The sequence below is a fragment of the Heliangelus exortis genome, chromosome 2, assembly GCF_036169615.1.
Source record: "Heliangelus exortis chromosome 2, bHelExo1.hap1, whole genome shotgun sequence".
Lineage (NCBI taxonomy): Eukaryota > Metazoa > Chordata > Aves > Apodiformes > Trochilidae > Heliangelus > Heliangelus exortis.
This window is the reverse complement of record NC_092423.1, coordinates 89,920,100-89,937,672: the sequence shown is the minus strand read 5'-3', so window position 1 is coordinate 89,937,672 and position 17,573 is coordinate 89,920,100. Positions and strand designations below refer to the sequence as shown.

Genomic DNA, 17,573 nt, shown 5'->3' with positions numbered 1-17,573 from the left:
TACAGTGAGATTTTTACTAAGAACTAGTAACATTATCCTGCCATAAAAGTAAATGCAGGGGAATGATACCATGTTGTAGTTTGATAATGAATGAAAACAAAGATTCTAGACACTGGAGAATACTTCTTCATGCTAGATTTTCTGCATTGTACCAAATTTTAAAAAGAGCTCTAGTTCACTCCAGTTCATATAGTAACTCGACACAAAGATTTTTTTGCATTAACTAGAAAACAACTTTTGTTTACTTGGGATATACCATGTGTGTGTGTTTGGGGAGTGGGGAGATAGTTTAAATCCAGATTTAGGATTACAGGTCAGAGAAATGCAAAGAAGATCATAGATGTCATGGGTCCATATGTTTGTAGATGTTTTTTGACTTTTTGCCCTGAGCATGGGAATGATCTTTGTACTAACATAGCTGCTGTTCTTGCTGTGTGGAAAAGATAATGCATACAACAAATAAGAAGTTTTTGGATCTTCTAAATGATTTGATTGACATGACAACACACAATCTGACAAGAATGGAGCGCACAAAGTACGAAACTTTAATCACCATTCATGTGCACCAGACAGATATCTTTGATGATTTGGTAAGTTTTTGAAAACCTTTAAGAGGCTTTCTGTATGGAAGTTTTTCACATATGAAAATTTATAAACAAATCTTATTTTCTTTGACTAAATTTGACATTAGTGCTGTGATACAGCATACATATTTAGCTTGATTTCACATAGATGTCATGCAGACTAAAGGCTGAATTACATATATGTATGTGTAAGAGTTCAGACTTAAGTTTTTAAAGTGCTTTTTCATACCCATCATGCAAAAATTTACAGTGAGCAAGAGTTTAACTTTTAAAATGAAACTGTTCTCTCAAATTCAAAATTTGATACGTTATCTAATTGAAATGCAAAATGAAAAGAAGTCCCTTTAGTATTGCTGTCATATGATTTCCAGTCCAGCTGATGTGTTGATTTAAGGTAATAGTTATTCAAAGATTGAAGTGGTGAGGCTCCATATATTTGAAAAAGGTGGCAACAATAACCAGAACAAATAGTTTAAAGTTTTTTTATAATAGAGTTGCATCAAACTTCCTTCAGATAAGTATCTTGAATATAGGAAACTATAATTATAAAAATCAAAGTCAAATAACTTGAAAAAAACTTGCGTTATGCAAAGGTCAATAGTTCAGTACTGCATTGTTTAATTTATTTATATGTTAGAAAGGTAAAAATTAAATACATGTGTAAAGAAAGATAGAACATCACAAAATAAAATACTGACAGAAAGAAAACTGCCATCTTCTAATATAGGCTTGAGGTATTATCCTCTGCCCATAATTTTAAATTTATTTTCATACTTGCTTTTTAATAGGATATTTCATTATAAATATTTTATGTCATATTATAATAAAATTAAATCACAGAAAACTGGTTAAATTTAAAGGGTCTGTCTGTGAAATAAAAAATCAGAAGCAAGTCCAAAACTGGGTAAATTATCCTTAACTGGCGCATGCAGTATTATCCTTTTCTATCAAAACATTATATTTCCTACTAAACACATCCTTTTGTGATTGAGAAAAGGTAGAGGAAAGCAGCTAATAATTCTGAATCTCCTCTTCACCTTACCTCACATCAGCAAGGCTGGTAACCAGGACTACATATTCTATAAGAAGCCAGTGATTTTGAGATCGAGTGTCAAAAATGATGATTCAAGATGTATTAATCTGCCTGAAAGCTAAACACGTGTGAGGAAGGCTCATGATGAAAAATACATCCCAAATAAACAAACACATAGACATGTATACAATATATTCAAGCTTTGCCCACTCTTTAGTATTTTTGTGAGGAATGGCACCAGATACCATTCAGAGTAACCAGTATTGTTACTTAATTTATTGTGCAGTTTTTCATCACTGTTCTTCAGTCTCTCTGTAAGACACAATTCATAATCTCTGTACACAATTCAGAGGAATTTCAAAGAGGCCAAAAGGTCATAGCATGTCATAGACAGCTCTGAAAAGAGAATTCTACCTATCTTGGCTCATGACTCATTCTTCCAGCTCTTGAATGTGTTCAGAGGAGACTTTTTTTTTTTTTTTTTTTTTTTTTTTTTTTTTTTTTTTTCCCCTGTATGGAGTTTAAGATGAATTTGTTATACTCTTTTACTTCTATGTTAATGATATTTCTTTTTTATTATAGGTCCGTATGAACATTAAATCTCCATCTGATTTTGAATGGCAAAAACAATGTCGATTTTATTTCCTTGAAGACGTGGATAAATGTATTATCCGAATCACTGATGTAGAGTTCACCTACTGCAATGAATACTTAGGGTGTACAGACAGGCTTGTTATAACTCCCTTAACTGACAGGTACTTATAAAAAGATTGCATTGCATAGTACTAGAGCTAAGACTTAATTCCTTTCACATAATTCCTGTAACTTTCATGAGGAGTCTGAATGCTTTTCTTGGTTGCACTGTAGGGCTGCAATATCGATGCTGGACAGCAGAGGTCAGTGCTTATGTACTCAGCTAGAGAAAGCGGGCATCCTCAGGAGGGGGCTTGGATCCTCTTAGAGTGTTTGCTTGGTTCCTACGGGCTGTGGTAGACCCGGAAAAACTTAGTTGTGCTCAAGATAAGTATAGTGAACCGCCATACAATTCCTAAACAGAATGGATCTAAAAAATAATATATTGCTGCTTGCAATAAACTAGTAGCTGCACCAGACTTTGGAATTGTGGGAAGTGATTCATTTGAACTCACCCTAGAGGAAAAAGCACTAGCTCAGGACATAGCATGGAATAATTTATGCTAATACCTTTTTGAAGAAACACAGAAAAAGCTCTGAGGGCAGTGCATAAGTAGAACTTTTTATAGCAGGAGAGTTAGTTATACAGCACTGTACAAACTCCATTAGATGTATATTTTCCTAAAGTGCTTGTAGTGCTCTAGCTAGGCAAGAGGTAAATATGTACATGAGCCAGATCTTATTGTTTTTTCTACATGTGGACAGGAATGTCAAGATACTGTACATGTTCAGTCATTTGTTGTGTGAAGAAGGACTGCAAGCCTCTTAGCACTATGTGCTACTGGATTTTATATACTACTGGTATTTCAAACTTTCTGAGCCAAAATTATGCCCAGTGAGCTATTTAATAGCCAAACCCCTATGACTCGGATACCTGGCTTTTAATATGTAACACACATCTGCCAAATTCTGTGTTGTGTACCCTGTTATTCCTATGCTAGATGGAGATCTGTTTGTGACAGTAATCAAGCAGTTAACCAGTGGAAGGAGAACCCAGAAAACTACAGGCCCGTCAGCCTGACCTCAGTGCCTGGCAGGGTTATGGAACAGATCATCCTCAGTGTAATCACACAGCACCTACAGGATGGGCAAGGGATTAGACCCAGCCAGCATGGGTTTAGGAAGGGCAGGTCCTGTCTGACCAACCTGATCTCCTTTTATGATCAGGTGACCCGCCTGGTGGATGAGGGGAAGGCTGTGGATGTGGTCTACCTGGACTTCAGCAAAGCCTTTGACACCGTCTCCCACAGCATTCTCCTGAAAAAGCTGTCAGCCCACAGCTTGGAGAGGGGCACCCTGTGCTGGGTTAGGAACTGGCTGGAGGGCCGGGCCCAGAGAGTGGTGCTGAACGGTGCTGCATCCAGCTGGCGGCCGCTCGCCAGTGGTGTCCCCCAGGGATCACAGTTCTGTTTAATATCTTCATTGATGATTTAGATGAGGGGATTGAGTCCATCATCAGCAAATTTGCAGATGACACTAAGTTCTGGGGAGTGTGGATCAGCTGGAAGGCAGGAGGGCTCTGCAGAGGGACCTGGACAGACTGGAGAGTTGGGCTGATTCCAACAGGATGAGGTTCAACAAGACCAAGTGCCGGGCCCTGCACTTTGGCCACAACAACCCCATGGGGAGCTCCAGGCTGGGCACAGAGTGGCTGAGAGCAGCCAGGCAGAGAGGGACCTGGGAGTCTGGATTGACAGGAAGCTGAACATGAGCCAGCAGTGTGCCCAGGTGGCCAAGAAGGCCAATGGCATCCTGGCCTGTATCAGGAACAGCGTGGCCAGCAGGTCCAGGGAAGTGATTCTGCCCCTGTACTCAGTGCTGGTGAGGCCACACCTCGAGTCCTGTGTCCAGTTCTGGGCCCCTCAGTTCAGGAAGGATATCGAGGTCCTGGAGCAGGTCCAAAGGAGGGCAACCAGGCTGGTGAAGGGACTCGAGCACAGATCCTATGAGGAGAGGCTGAGGGAGCTGGGGGTGTTCAGCCTGGAGAAGAGGAGGCTCAGAGGAGACCTCATCACTCTCTACAACTCCCTGAAAGGAGGGGGTAGCCAGGGGGGGGTTGGTCTCTTTTCCCAGGCAACTCTCAGCAAGACAAGAGGGCACGGTCTCAAGTTGTGCCGGGGGAGGTTTAGGTTGGACATTAGAAAGAATTTCTTTACTGAGAGGGTGATCAAGCGTTGGAATGGGCTGCCCCGGGAAGTGGTGGATTCTCCATCCCTGGAGATATTTAAAAAGAGACTGGATGTGGCACTCAGTGCCATGGTCTGGTAACTGCAGTGGTAGTGGATCAAGGGTTGGACTTGATGATCTCTGAGGTCCCTTCCAACCCAGCCAATTCTATGATTCTTTGATTGTATGATATGGCAGCACTACCACACAGGCACAATTTTTGCCCACCAGGAGAGACAGCATTAAGAAAACGGTGTCATGTAAGATCTGTTCACAGAATTAAAATGCAACCTAATTAGTTAGGGACTGATTTAAGGTTCTCTGTCAGATGAATTTGAAAGCTAGTGCAGAGTGACATTATTGAATAAAATGAGTCATTTGAATGAGTTTAGACTATAATAATCACAATAAATTGAACAGAAAAATGTGTCTGGAGGTTTGGACTCGATGATCTGCACAGGTCTCTTCCAGCCTCTGATATTCTGTGTTTCTGTTATTTTGTGATTCTGTCTTTGGGCTAACCTAAAGGACCCAAAGAGAGCTGCAGGGCTGGTGGCTATCCACTGTCATACGTTGCAAGATTATTTGAAGCAGATTTATTTTCTAGTGTTGACATACCAAGCAGTGTTGCACAAGATCAGAGTTTATTCCTCTTATAGGCTTTTCCATATTACTATTTTAATATTGCTATATGGACTTGTATGAGCTCCTGACAATTTTCAGGTAATGATATCTTTACCTCCCATTAATCAACTTGAATTTAACTGCTGTTTAATTATTTTGTGTTCAGAAAGAACACAAAGCACATGATAAATGCACATTGCTGTTAGTACATTGTGTTAAAATAATGGGACAGAAATTGAGTGTTCTGAAACATCATGTCAGACACAACCATGTCATGGCAGATATAAAAATGAAATGCAAGTTCTGTTTCAGAGTTGTACTATGTATACAGTTTGTTCTTGTCTCATTTTCAGTAGTAGAATTATTAGGAGTGGTATTTTTTCTGTGTAAACTTAACTGATTACTTCGTAACAAAGTGATAAAACATTGTTACTGCTATTATATGAGAATAAGTACTATATTAATTTATAAAAGTGGTCCTAGCTGGTATCATTTGGGTTTTTTCAGTGCCCATTTTCTCTATATATGTATGTTATAAAGCTGTTGACTCTCACTGTCAAATGGACTTACTGGGATTTTGGAGCTAATGTAGTTAGAACAGCAGTCTTCCCATATCCTGCAGTAGTCTCCACACCATCTGGGGAGGTGAGACTTAAATCTGGGGTTGTCAAGAAGAAGGTAATCCTAGGACCCATGGGTCCACCCTCTTCTTCCTCTGTTGCCCATTAGAATCTTGCTCTCATCCATTCTTCTCCTGGAACAAAAGGATCTCATGTGTGTAGCAACATTGCTGGTATGGAAGTATCAAGAACAGGAGCTTCTTCCAGCCTCTGCCTTTTTTGTGCCAGACCAGAGAGCCCATCTTGTGTGCTCTGAGGAGAGAGTATGAAGAAGGGGAAAAAAGGCAGAAACCCAGCAGGTCTGGGTGCTGCAGTATAAGACTGAGTGATGGAGGGAGGATGTATGGATAGTGTGAGAAAATCACAATACTACAGTATTTTGGCATTCAGCATTTAGAATTGGCTCGTGCTTTTCCTGGGTTGTTGCAGTCATCGCTGTGCTGGACACATGGCTGTTCTGCAAATGGAGCAAAGGTGGTACCTGTTAACTCAGTTTTGCACTGTGCAAAAGGGGTGACTTGAGAACCTGCCACAGGGGATCATAGAATGGCTTAGGTTGGAAGGGACTTTCTAGAGAAGCACACCCATTTCTGCCCCCTTTCCCAGCTCAGTATAATACAACTGTTGTGATTACACTGAAGGATTTCAAGTAACTTCTACTAAAAAAAAAAGTGATAGAACTCTTTCTTCTGTCTCTAGGTGTTACATCACACTGGCACAGGCCCTGGGCATGAGTATGGGAGGTGCACCAGCAGGACCTGCAGGGACAGGGAAAACAGAGACGACCAAAGACATGGGCAAATGCCTGGGAAAGTATGTTGTTGTTTTCAATTGCTCAGACCAAATGGACTACAGAGGACTTGGCCGTATCTATAAAGGTAAGAAATAATGTGGTTTGTTGATTTTAGAGTCATAAATTTTTGTCCCTTCACTAGTGAACTAGCAATAATTACTCAGGGTATTTTCTTCTTTGTTCCTGTTATTTCCAGGTGCTCATCAACTTTTCTTGATATATTTGGTTATTTTTCCTTTCTTTTTTCTGTTTTCTTCCTCCATCCTTATATATATAAAGAAAAAAAAAAAAAAAATTAAAAAAAAAAATGTATATCTTCATCTGTTTGCTCTCTTTGCCCTCTTTTCTGTTTCGCTTTTAATCCTGTCTATTTTGTCTCTATCCCACCCATCCCAAGGGAGAGGATATGTAGCCTTCTCTTGGCATTTTTATATCACTTAAGACAAACATACATGGAGCTCAGTGATGTTGTGCAAGTCAGGGAAACATGAAGTGCTACAGTGTCTTATTTAAAGCCCTAGAGCTTTTTTGAAAACAGGAAATTGAGGTAGTGGTCAAGTTCTGACAGCTTTTCATGATAAGCAGATCTTTGAAGTTAATTACGCAGCCAGTGGTCAGGTAATCCAGTATCTGTGAGGTCCCATTATATTTGTTTTGTTGTATATAGCTACTGTTGGTTATATAGTCCAGCAGATCCCAGAATACCCCCATTTTTTGGAAGAGGTGGGTTCTTAGATCTAATGCCACAGTATTGTCACCATATGCAACAAAAGCTAAGTAATACTGTTCAATTTGCCCTTGTTATCTGGCTGCTTCATCTAATGCCACTCTGTTGTTCAATGTGAGTTAGGAAAGATGATTATAGAACTCAACAAAATTGATGTTTGGGCAGCCATGGTGCATTTTGAAGTAGCAATGCTGAGTGATTCTTGTATCGTGTGAGGTTCATTGTACTGGGTTTGTAGTGTACCTGTGCTGATTTGTCTGTGTGTCTCACATTTCTTAGACACAGACAACTCTTTAGTTCTGGTCTTTTGCTTTCTTCTTTTACTCCATTTCTGTATTTGACTGACATGATGTTCTGTATGAGGACAGCAACATGGCAAGGCACAACAAAACTGCACTGCCTCTAAGCTGTTAGCTGTGTGTGTATGTCTGGGTGTATGCTTCTGTGTGTATTTTCTTTCCTTTTTCTTTTTAAACACCAGCAGTTTTGCAAGAACTGAGTTTTTTCAGAACTGTGGGATATTGGCCTTGTCTGAGAGTTGGATTTCCTAACTCCACACAGCAGGTGGCATTACAGAACAAGTGATTCTTTTTTTCCTTTACCAAGAAAAATGGTTTGACTAGAATCTCACTTCACTATTCTGTAGACATCAATTTCAAAAATCTTTCATACATTTATAGAAAGTGTAGGAGACAACATGATAGGTAAAAAAGTTGTTTTGGTTTTCTTTTTTGTTTTTAAGGATGGATCCTAATAGTCATGTAACACATGTAAGAAAAGGGGCCAAATGTATCTGAAAAATCTCTGCAAGAGTTTTTTCATCATGTTGTGACAGTGGGTCAGCTTCACAAGGGAAGACAAGCCAGGAGCCACCACACAGGGCAAGTCAGGGACTTCACTGGCCAGGGCACAGTCCCAGAGCACTTGTGGAGGGCAGGTTGGTGGCAAATCATTGTATCAGCTGGCCAGTGACCATCAGAGAAGATGAAATAAGCTGGGTCCAGGGTCCACCTAGGAAGTTCAGTCAGAAACAGCAGGAGGCAGGACTGGAGGCACTATGGATAGTTTTGAGATTCTCCAGGAAGTTCAGTCAAGTGAGTCAGGAGAGCAGCAGATAAGGATGTGCCCAGCCCTACATACAGCAGAGCTCAGGCAAAGACTGAAGACTCAGATCTACCTGAGCTGAAAGGGAGCTCCTGGACTGGAAAACAAAGAGTGTTGGTAAAAGTCTCAGGTTAGGCTGGTTGGGGTAATTAAGGCCTATTGGTGCATCCAGAACCCTGATATTCCTCATACATAAGGGAACACATTAGTTAAAGGGCTGCCACACCAGTAAAGTCAAGGAACTTTGTTAATTTGTTTTTAATGACTGTAATACTGAATCTTTCATGTTTCAAATTTTGTAGCTCTCCATAGAGCTACTTTAATCTTTACTTCATTATGGCATTGTGGTATTTATATATATTCCCTTTACTTTTAAGTTTAGTGATTAAGTTCATGTGACTTTTTGTTCTTTTCATATTATTTTATTTTGGATCAGGTTTTTTTCTTTACAGGTTCTTTTTTCACAGAAATCAGAAGCTAATTTTGGCTCTGCTGGCACTGTTTTTTGTCTAATGTTTCTCCACTAACTTTATTGAGTGGTTCTTCCACTATTACATGAGTAAAACAGATCAATTAATGCAACAATAATAAAAGAAATGGTTAATGTGCATCAAAAAAGGTAAAAAGTGACTATAAGAATTATTTTAATTTTTTATTTCTTTTGCAGTCTGCAAAAACTGACAAGTATTGATTTGGCTATGATAGCTGATCATAGTAAAAGATGGGACAGAGTAGAAGAGGGGCAGAGAAGAAACATAAAAGGGGCTTCAAGGGGATTTGGTGTAAGATGAGATTTACTACAGAAATATCTTCAAGGGTAAGAGATCAGACAAGGAACAGTAGAGGGAAGGGAAGGGGGATAATGTAAGCAGAACAGGTCAGAGCAAAGACAAGAGAAGAGAAAACATGAAAGAGAAAACAAAATGAAGGAGGCAAAGCATATATTAATAGTACTGATTATTGATTTTTGAGTACTTTCTTTTCCATTAGCCTAAGTGTCTTAAGGAATTAACATTACACATAAACCACTCCCTTTTTTTTGTTTTGTTTTGTTTTTTTTTTTAACCAGTGCCATATGAAGTATGTGAAGCTCTGGTGATAGCTGTTCAACATTGCAAACACAGAGACCTTTTCTTGGACATAGGCTTTATTTCTGCATTCAGCACTGCCTTCAAGCAGCTTAAGCCAAACTGAGCTCCACCAGCCTAGTGGAATGAATTAGACACCTCTGAACTTTTGTTTGTTGCACCAGTTAAAATACTGATTCAGGTGGACCCAGGCAGTAGGAAATACTAATTCTGGTGTGGGCTTTAAGGAAGGAGGAGATGTAAAGGAACTGTAAAGTTCCTGTGTAGACTTGCTGGCCTTTGTCTCTTGTGAAATGGATGTGGAATAGCAGGGGATGACGTAGGTTTCCCACTACGGCTCTGGAAGGCTGCCACTGTAGACTCTCCTATTTCAATCCTGCTAACATAATACAGAAAGCATCCTTCACTCCCAAGACATTAATTTCATGATGTTTATGGATACCAATGTCTGTCTAGAACTCCATGGCTTGTTCCAAATAATAGCTCTAAGTGTGACATCAGATTCTGCTCTCTTGGACAGCAGGATGCTATTCTCCCTCAATTTTTGACAAATGAATTAATTCTTACGAAATGCTGCATTGCCTCTGTCAGAAATTTAGTGGTTTGTGGATTAGATTCTGTGTTTTTCCTTTAGGTAGGTTTCTCTCAAGATCATCTTTGACAATTTCACCCCCTGTATAGATGATTTTCTATGCTATATGCACGTTTATGCTTCCAGGTTCTATATACAATATTTTAAAACACTTTCTACTTTATGGTTGCTGTAAAATTTGTGAAGAATTATTTGTGAAGAAGTTTACTTGTCTTTCTTCCAAGTGTTAATTCTTTCTATGTTATTAATGCACAGACCAATTTTTTCTGAGTTGTCAGTTTACTCTGTGTTCATAGTGTCAGTTCTTCTCACTTAACGTAAAGTTACATAGAACATGCAATATTTTGTATATAAGTTATTCTTGCTTGAGGTGATTTTAAAAAAATTTTTCTTTTTGCTTTTTTAGGTTTAGCTCAGTCAGGTGCATGGGGTTGCTTTGATGAATTTAACCGTATTGAGCTTCCAGTTTTATCAGTAGCTGCCCAGCAGATATATATTGTACTTCAGTGTAAGAAAAATAAGAAACCTCAGTTCGTTTTCACTGATGGTGATGTTGTTGACATGGACAGAGAATTTGGCATATTTCTGACTATGGTATGTGTATGAATATGTATAAATGGCATTGTTATAAAAAATCTCCTATTGAAACTTCCCATTGAAATTTTCCTGTTGAAGTCATTGGAACTGTTGGTTAGAAAACAGTGAATGTAGTTTGAACAATGATATGGTCAAATAATAATGATGGCATTTTCTCTTCCCCATACTTTCAACTGCAACTTAGGATTTGAGGTGTGCAGTTATCACTAACTACACACATTAAATGCTTCATTAGTTGAATGTTTGACAGATTTAGACTGAAGCTAACAATCTCATCTTTTTAGTCAAAATCTGTCAAAAGAAAACAGAAGTAACTGGCCACTGCAAGGACTACTGTAGTTGGTCTGGTCAGTATTTCGTCACCTTAGAGAACCTGTGACCATGATCCTTCTGTATGACAGCAGGGAGGAAACCATCCTCAATCTGGTTCATGATGGCTTCTAGCAGTGCATGAGGTGAAGAAGGAAAGTGTAAAAGATGAAACCTTAAAAGATGAATTTTTTCACCTCGTCTTTATCTGACAACTCAATATGGAAGCGTTTGTCTTTATTTCAAGATTACTCTTGAACAGATGTTAAAATTATAATTTTGATCTGAAAGAAGGACAAATTAGTGGCACACAAAGACCACTGGGAAGACATTTTGGAAACAACTGGAAGAGTTTAACAAGTTATCACTGCATAGCCAGTGACTACTGTTCTCACAGCTGGGCAATGCAGTAGTCACACAAATGACATAGACATGTTCATGGAAAGGTCAGATCTGTTTGTTTATATTATGATCAGTAATGGCTTGCACCGCTTGGCTGACTTTGCACTGAAATGGTCTGGGAATTCTCATAAGAGACAGTAACCTCCAGCACTGGAACACTACCAAGACCATGAGGAACTAACCATTTAAAATTACTCCAACAAGATCTCTAAGAGGTCCACATACTCCACAAAGTGCAGTATTTAGGCAACTGTGTAGTGATGTGTAATTGTGACATGATGAATGGTGCCCGTTGCAGTCTGGCAGGCGGTCCTCTGTTTGCCAAATAATTATCAGAGAAGACAAACCTTCCGATCTTGCTTTCATTATAAAATATCTTATTTTGCATTTCTCAGAACCCTGGCTATGCTGGAAGACAGGAACTTCCAGAAAACCTGAAGATTCAGTTTCGCACAGTTGCTATGATGGTGCCTGACCGCAGCATTATCATGCGAGTCAAGCTGGCGAGTGCCGGTTTCCGAGACAACCAAGTCCTTAGTCGAAAATTCTACACACTCTACAAACTCTGTGAAGAGCAGTTGTCTAAACAGGTAAAATAAACATTTGTCCAACTATAAGCTGTCGGTGGCAGGGAATGTAGAGTGTATACTTTCATAGAATATATGATTATTTTGACGCTCATGAACCTATTGGTTTTTTAGGGTTTTCAAGTTCCAAAAAAAGAGTTTGACATAATTAAGTTTTTATTTTTTGAACTAATCTTTCTTGTAAAGGGAGTTCAATTTGTGAATTTTAAACAGTGTGTCATTATTGGAGAAATTATGAGGAATGGTGTTTAGTAGAGGACTCATTTTTCAGTCTCCTTACTTAAGAAACTACTAGGCTTACTGGTGAGACAATGTAAGAACTGTAAATAATTAAAGAGTGCCTAGAAGGCACTACATTGTTGACTGCTACCTGAAAAGTGCTATCCTGTTTGGTAGGGGGTATTTAAGTAGAAACAAAGGATAAAGCTGCTTTTAAAGCTGCCTGTTGCTTATGCCATATGCTGGCTGTCCACAGAAGGATTTTAAAAAGAGATCATATGAAGTGTGTAGGTAAATAGCAGCTCAAATGAGAAACCTGCTTTAGTTGGTCCTAGGTTGGAACCTGGGCAAATTGATTATATTCTCCATTATACTACTCAGTTCTATACCACTTATTTATTAGTGACTATGTTGACTTCCATGCAGAAATCTTGTACTATATGAGAATAAGATAGTGGTACATTGTATTGGCCTTATTTCAGAGTAAGAATTTCTATTCGTTTCTCCATACTTCTGTAATGTCACTCTCAATACATACAACCAAACTGAATTCTAATCTTTGTTTCTCTCAGGATTCTTTTTCTAGGAGAGTTTTATTCACCAGCTTTATGTTGTAGGTTAACTTTTGCAGGGTCATATTTGCTACTTTCATATTACACCATTGGCCCTCAAATTAGTTTTTAGGGAATCTGGATCATCCTGCATTGATCTAGCATCACTTGTGTTACTCCATTTGTTGCTGTCCAACATATTCTCAGTCCTGTCATTTGCCTGTGTTTTATAATTATCAGGCTCATAGTCTGCATTTGCCAGAAGATACTTTTCCAAGTCTTAAGTGAACTGTGTGGACATTATTTAGGAAATCTGTGTATGCACAGCACAGCTTCAGCAGTTAACAACATATTAAAAATATTATATATATATATATAGGCACTATAATATAAGTATTCAATATGGAGCTCTCTTTTTCCCCTCAGACTAGGCTCCAATAGGATTAAGTTTTCTCATTGCTTCAGTTTGTGTGGTCATTTTTGTCCTGGACATGATTCTTTCCTTCACTATTGAAGAGTCATTTAAGCAGGCATCAGAAATTTGGCCATCTACCTCTGAAAAAAGTGCTTTACTTGTTGTAATTTTTTTACCCATGGACAGGATGCTTCAAAATAACACACCCTACCAAACAAAACTTAACTGCATACAAAAAGAATTTTAGCTACCTTAATGGTGTAAAACATGTTGTATGTGACCATTGCTGCATCTGCACAAAGAGTTTCTGAACTTCTTCATCAGGATGTTTGTAGCAGACATCTGCCACAATGTTGATTATAATATTATATATTATAATTATATATTAATATAACATATATAATTAATATAATTAATATAATTAATATAATGTAATATTCCTAACCCAAATCTTAATTGGCTCATCAGCCATCCTAAGGCATAGCATTCCCACTATTTCACTGTTAAAGGGCAACTCCTACTCTGGCCCTCCTTTCTTACCCTTTCTGAAGAACCTGTACCCATCCATTGTAGCACTCCAGTCTTGAAAGCACAGTATATCTCTCATCCCAGTTAGACTGTAACTGTGTAACTGCACACAGACCTCTAGTTGATTTCTCACTTTTTTCTCCAGTGCTGCATGGATGGAAAAGGCATTTCAAGCTGGCACCTAATTTTACTGGTTACCCAAGAAAAATGTGAGAGCTTTTGCCATGATGCTGCCCTCACAGCCCTTCCTCATACGTTTGAGAACAGCTGCTTTTTGAAGTGATTTGGTTTTTTGGTTTTTTGGGTTTTTTTCATTCTTGAAGTTTCTTTTGTCCATCTCAGACTGCATCTTTTGCTTTTCAATTGAGTCTACCACTTCCTCCTTTGACTGAGAGTTTCTCCCCCCCCCAGCATTCATAGTTGCAGTAGTAATGGGATATTTTGAGTTCCTACAGTTCCTCGTAAAGTTTGTTGTAGGCTGAGGAAATCATCTAATGTGGTAAATGAGATCTAATGGGTTCATCTGAGTAGGTATGGGAGTCCCATGAACTGTAAGATATTTGTAAGACTACTGTGGAACAAAAATTGCTTATGTCTATCCAGAAAAGTAGAACTATAAAGTACAGACAGGCTTTCCTAGAGCCATATTAATCTGTTCTTCCCAATGGATCTTATCTATTTGAATTTTAATGGTAAATTTTAAATTTGAAGTAAATACTGCTGGGTATCTAGGCAGCTGATTTGAAAGAACAGGGTCATGTAAGGAATCAGTGCAATAGGAAATGGCAGAACATTGCCTGCTTCCAGCAAATGCTATATACATCAACAGAAGAAAATTTAAAAAAACCCAAGTATTCACCAGCTAAATTTACCTTCCACAAAATCTAAAAGGAATTGCCAGAAGGAATACATGAAGTCCTCCAGACATTTTACACACACAAATGCAGACTCTATAGACAGAGGAAGTCTGACTCACAAAAAGCCAAAGGCACCCTAAGTGACTGTCATCTCCTTCAATAAAGAAAACCATAGAATAAACCTTTGCAAATGTAGGAAGCCCAAGGTGTCCACAAACCTGTGAAACAGTTATTCTGACAGAGCCCCCACAGCTTAATTCTTTGTCTTTGTTATGGGAATTCTAGCTAAAGTTCCAGACTCCCTCCTTTCACAGATGCTCACCCAGTTTGGAGAAAGCCATAGAAACTGTAGAGAAAAACCTAACAAATCTTGAAAGCAAATCAGGCTATAATCCCTCTGTTTAATGTGCTTTCCTATGGAGAAAACCACTGATGCCCCCCCTCTTGCTTTCCCCCCCCTCCCCCCCAACAGCAAATTATGCTTCTATTGTTCAGATTTTTATTTGCAGATTTTTAATTCTTCTTTACAAGAGCATCAGCTCTACCACTGCAATCCATTTTGACCAGGTGTAAACATTTACCTGCTGCTACAAACAATGCAGTAATGGAATAGCTTGTAATCCACTTTTGTCAGTAAATTCTAGTTGTTCTGTGCCATTCTTGAAATGCAAAGCAGTTGTAAAACTGGCAGACTGATTAAGAAAAATAAATTATGGTTGCTTTGAACCTGCATCATGTAAGTCAGTTGGAATGCACAAGAAAATTGTCTTTAAAAGTAATTCTAGTTTCTTTTAAATTTTTTGATAGGTGTGACAGTGTTTCTTCAAATTTAACAAAGTCATCACTTCTATAGAATCATAGACTCATGTAAGTTGGGAGAGACTTTCAGAGGTCATCTTGTCCTTCTTATAACTCAACATGGATCAATTTAGAACAGGTTGATAATGCCCTTGTTGAGTTTTGCATCTCTGAAGGGGTGGAGATGTTCAGTCTCTCTGAGCACCTTTTCTGTTTAGGACCACTCTCATTGTGAAGAATTTTTTTATTATACAGTCCATTGTAATTTCCCCTGCAGCAAATTTTGACCATTATCTCTTCCTGTCACTTGGTCATACTTTTTGGACTCAGTCCAGTATGTCAATTATGGTCATCTAGCAAGGAGAAAAAGAGACACATCATGTCATGATTCTGGATATTTCACTAGGACATTATCATTTGCTAAATTATATCATACTTTGTCATCAACATGTAATTTGCTTTCCAGACTTCACAGGAAGTTGTTAATCCTTATATCTTAATGTTTCCATCTGCAAATGAGATTTCCTGGCAGTACCTGGCTGAACATTCATGTCTAACTTTTCAACTGTAACAATGTGGCACCTGGTCGAATAAAAGAAAATGAGGCTGGGTGGAGCCTTGAGTGTTCATCCATTTACCTTTACAAAAGGAAAATAATTCTTACCTAAATAATTTACTACAATTTTTTGTGACTTTCCTTGACATTTCCATTTACAGCCTGCAGTTTCCCATGCAATCTGTTCCACAGTTTCATTTTCCTTGTGTTGATAAAGTTTTAGAGAAAAGTTATTTTGATTCTTCCTTGCTGTAGTTAAGTGCATCACTTCCTGTCTATTCTGTCTGTTTACCTTTTTACAGGCATATCTTGCACCTTGAAGACTTATCATAGCTCATCCTACACATTTTCTCTTCCTACTTCTACAGTAGACTTTGATTTACATCTTCCTGATACAGTGTGTTTTCTAGTCAGCTAATTGTCTTATTCTCTAAATTTTCTTCAGTAGAGTTATTCTGCAAGTGTGGAATCTGATTTCTGGGCATAGTGCAGAACTGCCACTGCAATGGCAATGTCCTTTCATCTGTTCTAAAAAGGACATTTTAATATTTATTGCCCACTGTAATTGTAGATAAATCATTGGGGAGCTTATGGCTTCATTCCAAGGTCAGATATTTTTACACAATTTTTCTTCACCTGACCTGTTTTCTCTCAACTGTATGAAGAGTTATTAATCTTCTTTGTTTGTGCAGTTGATTATTTCTGTCTGTGTTGTATTTTGCACTTTATTTAATTACATCACACATAGATAATTTGAATTTCTTGTGGTAATTTTGAATCTGGTTGTGGTTTTGTTCCCCAGATTGATATAATCAGCAAACCTAATCAAGAAGTTATTTATTTCACAAAATTTTGGTTGTACTCAATGTATTGTTCCAATTTGTCAGCCTGGAAAATGGGAGTGAGGGCTGGGGAAAGGTGTTGTTTTAATATTCACTTTGTTTCTCACCATCCAAATATACTTTAGTTGGTCAATATTAAATGAGTTTTCCCCAAGTCAAGTCTTTTTTCCCCATGATGGTAACTGGTGAGTGATCTTTATCTTGACCCACAAACTTTCTTTTAATTTTCTTTTCTCCTCTGATGCAGCTGCATCAGTAGTATTCCAGCCCTTACCTGCTTAAATCCAAGACTGGTTAGTTTCACCTCTATGATGCACATGGCTGTTGGAATAAAATTCCTTCTGTATGAAACAAGTTTTTCCATAAAAAAAATTTTCCTTCACAGAGCAGAAAGTCATGAAGCACAGAAAAGGATAGGCTTACATAGAAGAAATTATATCTGAATAATTTTGGTATGTTTCTTCATATCAGCAAGATACTGGTCCTCTGAATCAGAAATCCCAGTACCATATATCAAGAGAGCAACAGTCCTTGCAGGAGCTGAAAACAGAGGGTAGTCTGCAGATCTGTGGTTTGCTCTTTGTGCATTTTGCAGATTATGAATTTAGGAAAATTACAGAAGATGAAGCAATTACAGATGACTTGTAAAAGTGGTATTCTGCCACAAAAAGGGGTAAGGCTGGCAGTTATGGACGTGTAACACTGGGAAATATCTTCAGGATACTTCAGGACAGCAATGGAACTGAAAATTCTGTTGAAAAGATGAAGATCTGTAAGAATAATGATGTCTGGAAATTCAAGAGCATAATTATTAATTTAATCAGTTCAGTTTTCAGCCCTCTCTTGATTTTAAAATGTTATATCTTTGTGGTACCAATTGTGCTTATG

At 38.3% G+C, this 17,573-nt stretch overlaps 1 protein-coding gene across 1 annotated transcript in view; it reads left to right on the top strand.

Annotated features, from left to right (window-relative positions):
- LOC139792943 (dynein axonemal heavy chain 5-like) overlaps positions 1–17,573 on the top strand; it is a 158,560-nt gene that overhangs the window by 46,536 nt on the left and 94,451 nt on the right. The window contains exons 40-44 of the mRNA XM_071736920.1: positions 444–590; positions 2,200–2,372; positions 6,420–6,598; positions 10,431–10,618; positions 11,728–11,922. Of these exons, the coding sequence (XP_071593021.1) occupies positions 444–590; positions 2,200–2,372; positions 6,420–6,598; positions 10,431–10,618; positions 11,728–11,922 (882 nt within the window). The remainder of the gene's footprint in view (positions 1–443; positions 591–2,199; positions 2,373–6,419; positions 6,599–10,430; positions 10,619–11,727; positions 11,923–17,573) is intronic.